Source organism: Delphinapterus leucas, chromosome 9, assembly GCF_059928025.1.
Source record: "Delphinapterus leucas isolate spDelLeu-1000000601 "Yukka" chromosome 9, BTC_Dleu_Yukka2, whole genome shotgun sequence".
In the NCBI taxonomy this organism is placed as follows: domain Eukaryota; kingdom Metazoa; phylum Chordata; class Mammalia; order Artiodactyla; family Monodontidae; genus Delphinapterus; species Delphinapterus leucas.
The window spans coordinates 29,035,679-29,053,260 of record NC_143137.1 but is presented as its reverse complement, the minus strand read 5'-3'; the positions used below and the strand labels follow the sequence as shown (position 1 = coordinate 29,053,260).

Sequence of the window (17,582 nt, the reverse complement as noted above, 5' to 3'; positions counted from 1 at the left end):
CATTAGATGACATTGGGAGGACGTTTATTTTAGGACTCTTGCTTTAGCTTATAAGGCCATAGAATGGCTCCAAAATCTTATTTTCACAGCACATTACAGTTATTTGGCAGAACTGAATCCATTTTTTCTCCTTGAAAAATGTTTTTTCAATAACACTAGCTAATATAATTTTGAGTGACTTCTTTTTACTAAGTTGAATTCTAGCCTTTTGAAAATAGTTTAACTATAAGACACAACCTAAGAATAAAATCTTTTGCTCAGTAAAGAAAAAATAATTCTTCTAATTTGCAGAAAGAAGAAATTTATATGATCATTGAGTGAGAATTACATTTAAAGAAAATAATTTAGATTGCATTTTATAATATGTAAACAAAAGCTTTTATCGTATCTTTTTTTTTTGCGGTACGCGGGCCTCTCACTGCTGTGGCCTCTCCCGTTGCGGAGCACAGGCTCCAGACGCGCAGGCTCAGCAGTCATGGCCCATGGGCCCAGCCGCTTCGCGGCATGTGGGATCTTCCCGGACCGGGGCACGAACCCGCGTCCCCTGCATCGACGGGCAGACTCTCAACCACTGTGCCACCAGGGAAGCCCTATCGTATCTTTTTTTGGAAGGAAATATAACAACTTACAGTTTAGTATTTCTAATATTGAAAATATAAATGTATTTTTTCTTCTTAAGTAAAAACTGCCTTATTTTATAGCATTATAGATTCAGGAATTAGTGCTGTCATTTATATGATTTTACATCTCACCATGGCCCTAAATCACAAAGTCGAACTTCTTTTCTCCATTATATCACCCAATCCAATTCACTTAAATGGCTGAAATTTAACTTGCATTAAATGTAAAGCTATAATGATAAATTAAATAACTGCTCCCAAAAGGCAATTTCATTCCTCAGAATGTTATTCCCTAAGACATATGTCATACCTTATTTCAGAAATCACAGCTTTGATTCATTCATTGTTTAAATATATAACACAGAATTTATGTCCTTCTTCTTGACAATTTTTGTTGAGCTGGAATCATTTAAAATATCAAGAAAGCCCAGTCCTGCAGATGTTATACAGATGTCTATTTCAAGTAGTATTACTAACTCACAATAAAAAAGGCATTATTAAGTGATACAAAAATGCAAAGAGTTATGACTATAAATATATAGTAGTATGAACCATTGGAGCTAAGTTTTCAGAGACCCAATCAGGCATCTTTTTTTACGTGCATGTGATTTTATGCCCACAAACTAATACATATTTGTATCTTTGTGCATGCAACTGGCCACTTGTTTCTTCAGCCTTAGCAGCAAATGGCCAAAGATCTTGGTTTGTGCAAAACTAGCTGTCAATGAGTTTGGGAGTCGGGTGAGGAGACAGTATTTGGGGAGGGGATACACACGCTGTTAGGTACTCAAGGATCTGAGGAAAACTGAGCCCTTCAAAGTATTATTAAATAACATCTCATTTTCAGAAACATATTTATGTCCCCAGCATACCACCGTCTTGTGAAAAACACATAGTCTCTGAGTACATGAACCCACTGAATAAATCCAGCTTATAAAAATACATTTATTGCGACAGCCTGTTTGTGGTTTTCTTCTATAAGTGCTACCAGAGAGACTGCTGAGCCACATTGCATTTTCAGCTGATGACTATGTGCTGACCTAACCTAACCTGATAAAAGGATCAGCACACTGGAGACTCTGAGACCTCGATTTTGGTCCAGCCCTGTTGTTGGCATGATCCCACTTCTGTCATTTAACATCTTGGGCCTCAGTTATCCTCACTATAAAAGAAGAGGATGGAAAAGAGGAGATCCCAGGCCCCTTCCAACTGTATCCACAACCCACAAAATGTCTATGAAAAAAAAAAGACTATTTCAGAAGGAGGTTTTCTTGAGGAATTCATCGACGAAGGATAAACGTAAAGGCCGTGTCTAAATCAAATAGTATTAGGAACCAAACAAAGATGTGAAAGATGTGGATAACTGGTTACAAACCCTGTATGCCAGGGCAAAATTAGAATTAGAAAGCAAGATATATTCTGAATGAAAACCGCAGAAGAATTATAAAAGAGAATCGGATGGAGAAACAAACACTTTTGAGAACGGTCTTCATTTTGCCATTCAAACCTCAGCACCACTCCCAAATGTTCAGTGTTGTATCTTTAAGTATTACTGCTATTCTCTCCATCTACAAACTTGGAAACACCTTTCACCGAGCAGACCTTCTTTTTATCTCCAGTATATACGGTCTGTTGTGGAGAGCAGTCACTTCTTCAGTCTCACTCCTGTCAGGTCTGTCTCCACTTAAAATCATCCATTCCACCTCTCCGAATCTTATCTATTCACAAACCCCTCTTCACATCTTATCTGCTCCACGGAACCTGCCAGACAACTCTGACCCCCATGGTGCTGTCTTTATTCTGATCTGCCATGGCTTGCTTAGGGTGAAGTTGGGTGGGGACGGTAAAATATATTCATCAATTTCTAGTATAAAGGCACTGTGGCCGATGCTCTACATATTTTTCTTAAAGAGAAGTAAATGTAATCATGAAAAGATTAAGTAATTTGTCCGAGGTAAACAGTGGTTCTCAACCTTGACTGCATATTGGAATCACTTGAAAAACATTAAAAAAAATACTGATACCTGAGTTCCGTATCCAGTGGTTCTGAGGTAATCAGTCTAGGGTACGAACTGGGCATGAGGATTTTAAAAACCGTTCCAGGTGACTTTAATGTACTTTAATGTTGAGGTCCACAGAGCTACCTGGAAGGAGAGCCCAGGTGTGTATGTCTCCAAAGCCCAGGCTCTTTGAGTACCACACTGATATTTTTTCTTAATTATGAATTACCTATTATTAAGCTTCTTACATGTATAAATTGTACCCTTCTCACCTGATTATAATTTTTGAGGTTTCACATTATAATCAACAGCATGGACTCTGGAGCTGACTCTTCAGCTCCATTCCTGGGTCTACCACCTCCTAGCTGGAATATATTGGACAAGTAACTTAACCTTTCTGAGTCCCAGTTAAGCCATTAGCACAATGGGGGTGATAATAGGGTGTCTCTGAGTTTAATTGAGTTAATATATTAAAGTGCTCAGAACATCCCTGACATCTGAGAGGTGCTATAACAATGTTAACTATTTCTTTCTTAGTTATTACCTTATTTTAACAACAAGAGTGCCTAATACCTAACAGGGTACATACTTCAACACTGTATTGAATGAAAATCCTCCTAGATGGAGAGTGATATGTATGTAGAGAAATGGAAGATCATTCACCAGACCTGAAATTGTGGAGATAGTATATTTAATGGGTAGATATTGAATAAGGCAGTTTTCTGGAATTCACATTAAGTTTAAAAAACAAAGCAAAGAAAAAGTTGTATGGTAAGAGGAACAAACAAGTCCACATTACTTTTGGACTGTCCAGTAGCTCAGCTCTCTGCTCCTGTTGGCACAGTGCTCCACTAAAGCAATTCTGCTGTGTGTATTCATCTCTTCCTTGGAAGTCATACTCTTCTTGTCTCCTTTCCTTTCTATTTCCTTCTGTTTCTCCCAGTTTCTCTCTCTTAATATACCCATGCTTTTTTTTTTTTTTTTTTAATTGGGGTATAGTTGCTTTACAATGGTGTGTTACTTTCTGCTGTACAACGAAGTGAATCAGCTATACGTATACATATATCCCCTCCCTCTTGGACCTCCCACACCCCCTCCATCCCACCCATCTAGGTCACCACAGAGCACCAAGCTGAGCTCCCTGTGCTATATAGCAGGTTCCCATTAGCTATCTATTTTACACATGGTAGTGTATTTATGTCCATCCCAATCTCCCAATTCATCCCACCCTCCTTCCCCCCACCATGTCCACAGGTCCGTTCTCTAAGAAGTCTGCATCTCTATTCCTGCCCTGCCAATAGGTTCATCTGTACCATTTTTCTAGATTCCACATATATGCGTTAATATACGATATCTGTTTTTCTCTTTCTGACTTACCTCACTAGGTATGACAGACTCTAGTTCCATCCATGTCTCTATGAATGACCCAATTTCATTCCTTTTTATGGCTGTTCTGTGATCAACCAGTAAGAGCTATAAACTAGATCTCTCTCCGTATTTATAACTATTTCCACACACACAAACCCTCACATACACAATTCTGACATCCCCGAGTCATGAAATTTAAAATGAAGCCTATTAATCCCCTGAAAGTAGAAATTCTTCCTGCTAAAATTAGTGTCACACCAGATACTTTTGTTAGCAGAACCATAAATCAAAGCCAGAGTAGATAAACTTGTTAAAAACTTTCCTTTCTAACTCAAAAACTATCGGGGAATATTTAGCTCCTCAATATATTTTTTAAAACAAAGGTTTTTCTTTTCTTTCTTTATTTATTTGGCTGTGTTGGGTCTTCGTTGCTGCGTGTGGCGAGCGGGGGCTACTCTTCGTTGCGGTGCACGGGCTTCTCATTATGGTGGCTTCTCTTCTTGCGAAGCACGTGTTCAAGGCGCTCAGGCTTCAGTAGTTGTTGCACGTGGGCTCAGCAGTTGTGGCTGTGAGCTCTAGAGTGGAGGGTCAGTAGTTGTGGCACACAGGCTTCGTTGCTCCGCAGCATGTGGGATTTTCCTGGACCAGGGCTCGAACCCGTGTCCCCTGCATTGGCAGGCGGATTCTTAACCACTGCGCCACTAGGGAAGTCCCATAGCTCCTCGATATTTTGAAGAGAAGCATGAAGCAGTAACATAAGCAAGACCTTTTGGGTAGAGCAGGTGATTGTTGAAGACATCAAGGTATTCTCCACAAAGGGCACAAGTAACTGCTCCATGTTTAACATGCTGGTTCACACTCCGTTCCTGAAAAGATAAACAAGGAAAAAACAAAAATCAAAAGTCATTTCAAGGCTTCCCTGGTGGCGCAGTGGTTGAGAGTCCACCTGCTGACGCAGGGGACACGGGTTCGTGCCCCGGTCCGGGAAGATCCCACATGCCGCGGAGCGGCTGGGCACGTGAGCCATGACCGCTGAGCCTGCGCGTCCGGAGCCTGTGCTCCGCAGCGGGAGAGGCCACAACAGTGAGAGACCCGCGTACTGCAAAAAAAAAAAAAAAAAAAGTCATTTCATGATATTTTTCTAATAAATTATTAATGTGTCCACTCACACTAAAAGCTGCAGTGTTTTGAATGCATGTTACTTTATCAGTAAAATAAGAAAGATCTTAAATGCAGCTTTTTGACAATATTCATTTATCTTATAAACATTTACTAAAGCTTGTGCCCTACTTTGTGCCTGAAATCAGCTGCTAACAAAGGTGAATATGATGTGGTAACTGTGCTGGGTCCTTTAAATACATTATCCCATTAAATCCTCATACCAATCATGTGAGGAGAACAGCACACACCTCATCTAACAGATGAAAAAATTAAGGTGACAGAGCTAGAAGGAGGTGAAGAGATTCACAGCAAAAAGGCCACCGGTCAAATTAAGGAGCAATCACTATTCTTCAAAACGATAAATTATCAGAATATTAAAGTAATTGTCTTATCGTATCTTGAATCTCTGGAGAGCAGAGAATGTAACTATTATTGGATTGGTAACCTAAGCATGTGTTAGGCTAGGAAATATGTGTGGCCAACCACCTCAGTATCAGTGGCTCCCTATATACTTTGGTCCTATTAAGTGGCTCGTGTACTGTTTGAAAATAAATAATAATTGAGTAGTACCCAATCACTTTAATTTTTTTTTAAGTATGTGTTTTTACGGAACAGAATTCATACTTGACTTCAGCATGAACTGTGTTATTTCAAAACATTACTACTTTAGGGTTTCCCTGGTGGCGCAGTGGTTGAGAGCCCGCCTACCGATGCAGGGGACACAGGTTCGTGTCCCGGTCCGGGAAGCTCCCACATGCCGCAGAGCAGCTGGGCCCGTGAGCCATGGCCGCTGAGCCTGTGCATCTGGAGCCTGTGCTCCTTAGCGGGAGAGGCCACAACGGTGAGAGGCCCGCGTATCACACACACACACACACACAAAAAATTACTACTTGAGATTCTGTTTGGTCGGCAGGAGGCCATGCACTGCTCCACTGGGTTTATGTAAGAGTGGTCTGCTCTGTGATTTCTGTAATGGTGTGCCATCGCTGAATTCTAGACTTACTTGCAAACTGTAATTTCACCCATAGAAACTGAACCAAAGAAGTTTTGCTGTCTCTTCCAGGCCAGTGGATCGTGCCTTGCCTTAGCTGTTCAGACAACAGGACCTGTGACTGGAGAGAAATCACTTGGCAGCCTCACAACTGTCACTATGGTGTCCTAACTAAGCCTCAGCTCCAGCAGTGCCTGGGAGGAAGGAAGGTAGGCTCTGGATCAGTGGAGGAGACCTTTCATTTACACCACCCACAGCACCAAAACTGTACTTACTAGACCAATTCCTTCTCCCTCACTCTGCAGAGGACAGCTAACTGAACGCAGTTTGGCTTTTTGAATGAATACATTATCATAGAAGAGCCTTAACAATTTTTGCTCACAATGCTCAGTTATTTCCAAATAAGTCTACTTGACAGATTGAGGCTCTAAAAATCATGTCCTGTGCTGACCCAGTTCCATGCTGGGCCAGGGTTTTCTCAGCCCACATGGGTAAGAGCTGGCCATGTCAACTGACAGTTGGCGATTCAGAGCATCTGGCCTTGTCAACTGCAGCTCTCGCAAGGCACTGCAGTTAAAACAGCCATCTGTGGCTCGCACAGGCTGTAGAATGTTCCTGCATGTAAGACTTCTGCTCCAGCTTACCTTGTGCATAGCATGGTTTTTACACACTAACCTTCCTGATCTTCTCTCACGTTCCCGGGCAGGTCTCGCATGGACCTCGCTAGGCTGCTTTTCCTTTAGTGTGGCTTCTAAGCTGATCTCTTGGACATGCAGTGTCTCCTTGCTAGGCGTGCTCTGACTAGGTAGATTCTGGCAGAGCTCTCGGACGTGCGAACTGGGCACATAGACTGAGATGCTTGATTAACATGAAGTAAGTAATCCTTCTGCAGACTTTCAAAGTACCTTTTATTAGATGGACATTTCCTTACAAACTGTTTGCAAGCTCTCAAGCACGGGCAAGACTGATTTCAAAACCTGATTGTTTTAAGAAGCTCTATGATTCATAAAGTGCAGTGGAGTAAATATATGTCAATTTTTCAGATTAGGCCTATGTTCAGATTTTCTACCAGCAAATGGTTTAAAGAAGAATGACAGGTGGGAGAAGCAAGGCAGGGGAATGGACCTCTTCTTCATGGAGATTCTAATATAAATGCCCCAAAGTTCGTGACTGAGAGGATATCTAAAGATAAAGCAGCAGTATTAGTTAGTTTCAAAAAAGGGAAGGGAAGAAAAGAAATGTCAGAAACTTCTGTTGCTGTATTATTAAGTGAGCATTGATTCTGTGCAAAGAACCGTGCTACTGACTTGTTCACACCTTAAATCCTATCAGACTTTGAGCTTTAGGAGGGCAGCCAGTGTGTTTGATTCACTACCATAATCTTGCTTGGCACAGCGTTTGTAACATAATAGTCACTTAATAAATATTTGTTGAGTAAATGAATAAGTTAAAATTTTATTTATTCCTATTCACAAGTCTGTAAGGTAGATATTTTTAGATCCGTTTTCTACTTAAGAATGTTAAAGTTCAGAGAGATTGAGTAATTCACCTGTGATCCCACGTGTATGTAAGCGGCCACTAGTCAGGCAGTTTGAACCACCAATTTGGACAACCCAACCTCCATATCCTAGAAATGTAGGACTGGAAACAATGAAAATAGTCCTTGTCATAAGTCAGACTTCTCCAAACTCTTTCAGAATCTCGTTCTGACCTCAGGAAGATTCCGAGATGTCATCGTCTATTAACCTGAAAGTCAGTAGATGTTAAAGTTCATCACTAAAGTCCATGGCTTTGGACAGGACACATTGTTTCTCAGGCTCATTTTCTTCATCTGTAAAAGAATAAGTCTATATGATCTAATCCCATGCTGTAGATTAATCAGCTTTGTAGAAAGCTAAATGCCTTCCCTGTCAGTCTTAAAATACCATAGCCTGAGTGACTTAAACAGATATTTATTTCTCAACAGTTCTGGAGGCTGAGAAGTCCAAGATCAGGGTGCCAGCACAGTTGGGTTCTGGTGAGAGGCCGCTTCCTGGCTTCTGTTGGCTGCCTTTTTGCTGTGTCCTCACAAGGTAGAGAGACAGAGACAGAGAGACCTCTAATGTCTTCCTCTTCTTATAAAGACACTAATCCCATTATGGGGCCAACACCCTCATGACCTCATCTAGACCTGATTACCTTCTAAAGCTCCACCTCCTAATACCATCACATGGTGGGCGGGTGTGGAGGGGGGAAATTAGGGTTTCAACATGTGAATTTCGGGAGGACACAAACACGAAGTCCACGATGCCGTCTTTGTTCATTTCAATTATTAGCAACTCTACAAAGTAATGATAAGAAAAAGGGAAGATCTCTTCTTCCTACGTGTTAGAGAGAGATGATGTTACAGAGTCTGAAAATAAAGGCCTGTGTTCAGATCAGGCGATCCCCACAGAGACCAACCAGCTGGCTGCTAGGAAGTGAGGGTTTGTCTTAGGGATTCTTTGGGTCCAGAAGCGTCCTTCAGAATCGCAAGCTCAGGAACTCAAATTTGCCAGCATACTGGCAGTGGTCCTACAGAGTCTGCTGTGTTTACCAGGATGCCAATTTACTTTATACCCAGCAGGGAAGCACTGTATATTTTTAGCAGAGCAGCGGCACAACCAGAATTAGAAAAACCATCCTGCAATGGTATGGAGACTGCCTACGGCAGGAAGAAATGGGCATGGTGCTGGGGGGGGCAGAGACTGTTTAATGGAAAAATTCTATCACGCCACACTGAGGAAGCCACGAAAGTCAGGAATACGTATAGAATAATCTCGTCAATGCAAAACCTAATGCAGACATGCTTACACACACGGAATATTTCTGGATGTAACAAGCCCTTAAGAATGATTACATAAGTTGGACTTCCCCGGTGGCACAGTGGTTAAGAATCTGCCTGCCAATGCAGGGGACGCGGGTTCCATCCCTGGTCCAGGAAGATCCCACATGCCACGGAGCAACTAAGCCCGTGCGCCACAACTGCTGAGCCTGCGCGACAGAGCCCATGAGCCACAACTACTGAGCCCGTGTGCCTAGAGCCCGTGCTCTGCAACAAGAGAAGCCACCACAGTGAGAAGCCTGTGCACCGCGATGAAGAGTAGCCCTCGCTCACCACAACTAGAGAAAGCCTAAGGGCAGCAATGAAGACCCAACACAGCCAAAATTAATTAATTAATTAATTATTTTTAAAAAGATTGATTACGTAAGTGGAGGGGAGTAGGCGAGGAGTGGGATGGTGACAGGATTGGCCATATATTCTGCCAGGCCCAGGGCAAAACGGAAGTGCAGGACCCTGTGTTCAATAATTATTAAGAATTTTGAGAAGGCAAAAGCAGAGCAATAAACCAAGCACAGGATCCTTTTACACACAGACCCTGTGTGAATGCCAAGAACATATGGCTGTGAAGCCAATTCAGGTAGTAAATTATGGTTGGCAAAGTGTGAAGAAGTCTTTTTAAATACAGGTTTCCCCCGCTATCCAAAAGTAGAGCGCTCCTATGAAGCCTTTCGTAAATCGAAATGGAGGACAGTGAAGAGTATCCCCGATTTTCAGGAAGTTCAATTGACAACAATTTGCTTTTCTGAAAGACCTATATTAGTACCTATTTTTGCTAACCAAAAGAAATCCGAAGAGGATTTTCACTTTTAGGAAAAATGCCTGTCTTAATGTAGGTCTTTCAGAAAAATGAAGTGACATAAATTGAACTTTCGGAAAGCAGGGGATACATGTATGTGTGTTACCTTTATGTTTACAATGTGTGAGCACCTTTTTAATCCAAAAATCTATATTTTGAAAAGTTGTATAAATCAAAACTTGGGCAGAGGCCGTGGAAATGCAAAGAAGGGAAAAACTGAGAAAGACATTTTATATTCTGAATCACAGGACTTGGTAATGTGCAGACAGGTTTATACCCTCATGTACCACACAGCACAGAGATAATTGTCTAAACATTCACAATTACAACTATGAAATCGCACTTATTTTAAGAAAGCTTCACTTATGAATAGGAGTTGGTTAGCAGAAGGTTTTCCATATACATCTATTTCTCATTCTCCTAGAGAAAAATATAAACATACAAAGTGATGGTGAAACTCTTATATTTCATTACTGAGGCAAGGGAGTTCTCATCCTACCCAGAACTTTTTATAATCACCATTCTATTTCAAAGACAAATACATGTTAAAGCATATCAGTTACAAAAATTGAGAAACAAGTAATACAAATATTTTGTTTTATAAACACCTGACTCTTTTGGGGGGTGAGGTGCAGGTAGGGGACTCTTTTTGCCATGTCAAACATTCAAGAAAAGAGGCATATTATTGGGGTGATATCATCCAGAAATTCACTTCACAAATGCTAAAGGACAGCAGTTTCAGACTGGCACTCAGGAATGAAGTGACTCTTTTATTCATGGAAGGAATCAGAGTAACTCTGCTGCCCCACATCAGAAACCTTGCAATCTCAGTTATCCCTAACATGTTCTCACAGAGTCGAATCCAGCTGACCACTTAACACAATTAAGCCCAGAACACTTTTCAACTTTTGGGATGTCACCTTGTTATTCATTCATCTAGTTCTGTTGAGCTAAGAATCTGTTCTACGTGTGCACACCACGATCCTCCAAGGTGCCAAATGTCTAGTGGAAGGAGACAAATGAGAGAAGTGATCGTTACAAAATCGCGTGATCATTGCAAAGGTTGGGAGAAGCCCAGAGGCTGGCACCTGACCTGGACTGGGAAGGTCTGGAAAAGTTGCCAAAAGAGAAAGTGCCTGAGCAGAGTGGTGTTGGTAGTTATAGGCAATCTACCCATCACATGACTTTGAAATAGTTTAATTGAACGAGAAAAAAATAAAGATCTTCATTTTTTCTCAAAAGAACCTATGGTGAGAGTTGTATCACTCAAGCTTAGTGCCTTTTTTGAATTTTCTCTTACTGGAGGGAACAGAGAATGGAGGGAACAGACAATGGGCAGGAACCTAGCAGGCAAGGAGTGCACTGGAGGTGATTCTGAGTTACTCGTTTTCTGTGTGGTCCAGTTTATGCCTCTTGGATTGTGTAAAAGTGGGGACATACCTAGACATGCAATTTCTAATGGTATAGTACCCTTACTCATCTGAAAACTTTCAATTAATATGGAAAACTCAGACTTTTTACCGTGAGAAGCCAAAAATGTCACTGTCCCCGTGTACAGTAGTGCAAATATGTTGTGCTACAAAAAAAACAGAAGTTTATTTTAAATCCTAATCAAGGTAACCTTTAAGGGAATACATTAAACTGAGTTATCTTTCTCAAAAGAATCCAATTAAAAGGCAACAGAACTTGACTGGGCCCGTGAGAAGTATTGGAAGGTTAGGCCTTCAAACAGTATTCTGCTTTCTTTAGAATGTCCAGTAGTTATTTCTCTCAGTTGAATTTCCTTATGTTGTTATTATGATCTTTTACATCTTTTTACCACTGCTTTCCAGTGATGAATGGAAGGCTATACTTGGAAATGGAGGCCCACCAGTGGGGAAGAAACAAAACACAGATCAGTTGGGATTTAAAAAGGCGTTCAATTTTCCTGTAACTTTGACCAAGAATGTCACTGCACTCAGTGGTGTGTAAGCAGGACCAAACTTTTTATACCTCAGTCATTTGCCTTTACTTCAGTGAACAGGAGGCTGATCTCTGCAGAAAGATGGCACAGGGTTTCTCCTCAGAGCATTTGTATCACTTTCTATGGCATACTTGTTCGTGTCTGGAGGGCAGGTAAATACGAGACCCCTCTTAGTCTAAATCTATCCAAATATGAGTTATTTCATTTGTAAGCTCTTGTAGATATGTATAGGTTTTTTGATGTGCCATCGTGTTGAATCAAAGCAAAATTCATTGAAAAAGAACAAACTATGTGTTCAGTTATACTCTTGACATATGTCTCTAAATAGACACACACCTCTTAATAAACTTTGGTTGGAACATTTAGAAAAATTTATCAGAGCATAACTTTGTAATCACAGTGCAAAATACATAGGAAATAGTTTAGAAGTAGGGTAATGAAATTTACAACTGAAAGAACTTAGGAGGTTGACCAAAACTGAATGAAACGAGCTTTTATTTTGTTTGTCAGAAACATAGTTCAACTGACAAACTCAGTATTTTATTACTCAGTAATAAAATATCTGAGAGAAGAGTGCAATTAAGAAAGGAAAATATAAAAAGGCAATATTTACTGAAAGTATTTAAACTCAGCTGTTAAAACAGGAAATGTAACTTGCAGTTTTAAGCTATGTTTGCAAGTTAAGTACTGTCTTGGATTTAAAGGTGTTTACATATTTGAAGTACGCCCAATTTAAAATAATATGTTCTGACTAATACGTGAATTCCATTATGGTTACACAATTCATTGTTGCTTGTCAGTTTCAATAAAAAAGGGTGAACAGAAGAAAAGAAGTGTACCTGACTCTCACCAGGAAAGGATGGCTTACACATAATGCCCACAGTCCAGAGAGAAGAGCAAAATAGATACATATTTTTGTTCCAAGCAGTTAGAAGATCTGTGTCTAGGTGATATTGTTCAGTTGTTTCTTTTTCTTTTCTGCCAAATTTCATGTGTTTTAGAGTGACTTGCCTACATGTCAGTTTTCATCTGTTCTTGACTCCAAAGAGCAATTTGTTTGGTCCTCTATAGCCAATTTAATCAAATGCATCATTGAAAAAACATTCGTTGCAATCATATTACATTTCACAGAGAGACGCTTTGATGAGCTAGATTTTCATCATGCCCTAAATATCACTAGCCATCTGATCAGTCTCAGCTTCATATTAGAGCTGAATCACCCTATACCTCACTTAGAATGGGAAGTTATTTTATGAGAGCAGTGGTGCTCAATCATGGGGCTCATTGGAATCACTGTGGAGCTTTCTAAACGTATGGGCTATGCTTGGCCCTGGACTAGATGTAATGAATAGGACTCCTCCTCACTTTCGTTTCCTTTATTTACCAAGATGAGAGCTCTCCAGTAAGCAGGCATTGCCTAGATTAATGGACAAGAAGCTCCTGTGTAACTTCCCCTCTTGGAAGCTTCCAGTGTGTTCCTATTTGCTGGCTGAGACCTGTGTTGGCATCTCCATGTACTTTGTTGTTCTGAAGAAATATCCCCATCTCTGTGAATATTGAAGATAGAACCTATGCAAGAGGAAAGAAAGGAAGATAGAAAATTATTTTAAATCAAGGTGTTTTTTTTTCCCTGTCTATTGATTCTACATATACCCAGTTCTTTCCTAGCTTCAAAAGATCAGAAGAATCTGAGAAGCTAACAAACTACCTTTATATTGACTCAACACAGACAGCCCCCATTGCTTCTCTTCATTTCTTTATAACTTGCTTTGCTAACTATGTCCTTGTTACTTTTGGTGACTTTGGAGACAGGAGGTAATGGAGTAAAATATTTACATGTTAAGTATCGTCATCATTAGTTCCCTTTATTCATGATGAGATAAAGTGGGATGAAAATTGTTTTATCGTATATTTCAATCAAAAATTCCCAGGGCTTCCCTGGTGGCGCAGTGGTTGAGAGTCCTCCTGCCAATGCAGGGGACATGGGTTCGTGCCCCGGTCCGGGAGGATCCCAGGTGCCGCGGAGCAGCTGGGCCCGTGAGCCATGGCCACTGGGCCTGCGCGCCTGGAGCCTGTGCTCTGCAATGCGAGAGGCCACAGCAGTGAGAGGCCCACGTACCGCAAAAAAAAAAAAAAAACTAAAGTTTTTGTTGTATTTTCACTAATAAATGATATTTCTTGCTCTTATTTGTCCCAAGGAATCAATATCTCTAAGAACAGAAGTGCTCTTATGCATTATGTAGATTATAAATTTAGGCTTTCAGATGCTTCACACTTTGACTAATTCACAGGTAGAAAATCTGAATTTAGGTGTTTTTATTTCCCCAGAAAGACTTGGCATGTAGGGAATGTGGTAAAGACTAGGGAAGTGTTCATCAAACTCATTTCTTCTTCTTTCTGGCACAAAGCTTGACTACATTTCTCAGTCTCCCTTGAGATCAGGTGCATGACCACATGACTGAGTTCCAACCAATGGAATGTGAGCAGCAGTGATGTGCCCAGCTCCCAGGGTGGGCCCATAGGAAACCTGGCAGCTCTTTACTCCTTCCCCCAGCTGGATATCAATGCCCAGTGAGGTCTCGGAATCTGTATTTGAGGAAGGCACAGTCTAACCATCCTGGGACCCTGAATGACCTCCCGGCCCCATCCCGCCCCCATACCCCTGCCTGGAACCACCTGGACTGTTTTCCTGAAGGAGAAGTAAACATCAATTGTATTTAGGCCATTATACATTTGGGGGCTCTGTTTGTTAGTAGCACTTAGCCTGTGTCACCTAATACAGGGACTATATAATGTTGAGAAATTAGAAATGAAAACAAAGACAGTTTCATGGTTTTTAAGAAGACTATTTTAAAGTAAGCCCAAGCTTTAATAGAGCCTAAGAACAGGATGTGCTTCTAGGTCCTATGGTCCATGATGGTGTGAAAATAGTAGAAAAAACACCAGGCCCTATATACTTTTCAGTGACACCTTGCATGCCAAGTTTTGGGAATAGAACAGATGCAGAACTCTTCTAAACACATCTTTGTCTCCCGCTGATGAGCTGAGATCCAGCCTCTAATGACACATCGAGACACAGATGTTTCTGCTCCTCTCCAGAGCCCACCTTGATGGAGGCAGCCTCCCTTCATAACACAGGACCAGAAGAGAGATGCTACATAGCAAAAAGCCATTCAATCTTTAGAATAAATCTGCTACTGGAATTCAAAATACGATTAGTGTTATTCCTGTGATAGGTTTATTGAACCAATGTTTAATCTTGATTCTCTTAGGCCATTGTTCTACAGTAATCAAGACAGTATTGTACTGGCACAAAAACAGAAGTATAGATCAATGGTACAGGATAGAAAGCCCAGAGATAAACCCACGCACACATGGTCACCTAATTTATAACAAAGGAGGCAAGGACATACAATGGAGAAAAGACAGCCTCTTTAATAAGTGGTGCTGGGAAAACTGGACAGCTACATGTAAAAGAACGAAATTAGAACACTTCCTAACACCATACACAAAAATAAACTCAAAATACATTAAAGACCTAAATGTAAGACAGGACACTATAAAGCTCTTAGATGAAAACAGGAAAAACACGCTTTGACATAAACCACAGCAAGATCTTTTTTGACCCACCTCCTAGGGTAATGAAAATAAAAACAAAGATGAGCAAATAAGACCTAATGAAACTTAAAAGCTTTTGCACAGCAAAGGAAACCATAAACAAGACGAAAAGACAACCCTCAGAGAGGGAGAAAACAAACAAAGCAAACAAAGCAACTGACAAAGGATTAATCTCCAAAACATACAAGCAACTAATGGAGCTCAATATCAAAAAAACAAGCAACCCAATTAAAAAATGGGTGGAAGATCTAAACAGACATTTCACCAAAGAAAGCATACAGATGGCCAAGAGGCACATGAAAAGATATCACTAATTATTAGAGAAATGCAAATCAAAACTACAATGAGGTATCACCTCACACCAGTCAGAATGGCCATCATCAAAAAATCTACAAGCAATAAATGCTGGAGAGGGTGTAGAGAAAAGGGAACCCTTTTGCACTGTTGGTGGGAATGTAAATTGATACAGCCACTATGGAGAACAGTATGGAGGTTCCTTAAAAAACTAAAAATAGAACTACCATATGACCCAGCAATCCAACTACTGGGCATATACCCTGAGAAAACCATAATTCAAAAGGACACATGTACCCCAATGTTCATTGCAACACTATTTACAATAGCCAGGAAGTGGAAACAGCCTAAATGTCCAACGACAGATGAATGGATAAAGCAGAGGTGGCACATATATACAATGGAATATTACTCAGCCATAAAGAGAAACGAAACTGGGTCACTTGTAGAGATGTGGATGGACCTAGAGACTGTCATACAGAGTAAAGTAAGCCAGAAAGAGAAAAACAAATATTGTATATTAACACATATATGTGGAATCTAGAAAAATGGTGCAGGTGAACCTATTTGCAGGGCAGGAATAGAGACATAGATGTAGAGGACGGACCTGTGGACACAGGGTTGGGGGGTGGTTGGGGGGGTGGGGCGAACTGGGAGATGAGGATTGACATATGTACACTACCATGCGTAAAACAGATAGCTAGTGGGAAGCAGCCGCATAGCACAGGAAGCTCAGCTCGGTGCTCTGTGACAACCTAGATGGGTGGGATGGGAGGGTGGTGAGAAGGAGGTCCGATAGGGAGGGGATATACATATACAAATAGCTGATTCACTTCATTGTACAGCAGAAACTAACACAACATTGTAAAGCAATTAGAGTCCAATAAAAAAAAAAAAACACTGGAATTTCAAAATTTTAAAGAAGTAGAAATAAGCTGATTATTTTTACGTGAATTTTCAAAATGCTTTTAAACAAATGGATTTACTGTTATTGTTGCCACTGTTGCTGCTTTTGTTTTTTTAATTAATCTAAAAAGCCAATATCTGTTCATTTAGAAAATACAAATGAGCGAAAAGAATAAACTGTCATAATATCATCACTTCAGAATAACCCGGGTCAGGCTTCCCTGTAGCACAGTGGTTAAGAATCTGACTGCCAATGGAGGGAACACGGGTTCGAGCCCTGGTCTGGGAAGATCCCATATGCCACAGAGCAACTAAGCCCGTGTGCCACGGCTACTGAGCCTGCACTCTAGAGCTCGCGAGGCACAACTACTGAAGCCCACGTGCCACAACTACTGAAGCCCACACACCTAGAGCCCGTGCTCCTCAACAAGAGAAGCCACTGCAATGAGAAACCCGCGCACCGCAATGAAGAGTAGCCCCTACTCGCTACAACTAGAGAAAGCCCGCCCGCAGCAACGAAGACCCAACGCAGCCAAAATTAAATAAATTAAATAATAAATTTTTTTAAAAATCAGGGTTTTTTCTATGCATCCATATGCTTTACTTTTACAAAAATGCAACAATTATTTATATTCTGATTATAATCATCTTTTTATAAACGTTAACTAAAATGTTCCCATCACAATATATCCATATTACAATATCATTGTTAAAAGATTAAAAGAATTCAAGTGTACGATTATAACTTAATATAATCAATCTGATAGACATTTATGTTGCTTCCAGTTTATTTTGCTTTTAAATGTATTTTCATGGGCATCCATGAAATTTCCTAGAAGTAGAAAACTGCTGATTTATATACACAGCATCAAAGTTTCCAATCATCCATTTAACAAATGAGGACTGACTTTTACACCAGGCAGTGTTCTGGACACTTGGAATTCAACAGTTTAAAAAAAAAAAGAAAGAAAGCCTCTCTCCCTTGTGGTTCTTACATAGTAG

The 17,582-nt window shown here is 40.6% G+C and overlaps 1 protein-coding gene across 1 annotated transcript in view; it reads left to right on the top strand.

Moving 5' to 3' along the window:
* The window catches only part of CPED1 (cadherin like and PC-esterase domain containing 1), a 307,617-nt gene that overhangs the window by 259,407 nt on the left and 30,628 nt on the right, over positions 1 to 17,582 (top strand). The window contains exon 18 of the mRNA XM_022582431.2: positions 6,213 to 6,349. Coding sequence (XP_022438139.1) covers positions 6,213 to 6,349 — 137 coding nt within the window. The remainder of the gene's footprint in view (positions 1 to 6,212; positions 6,350 to 17,582) is intronic.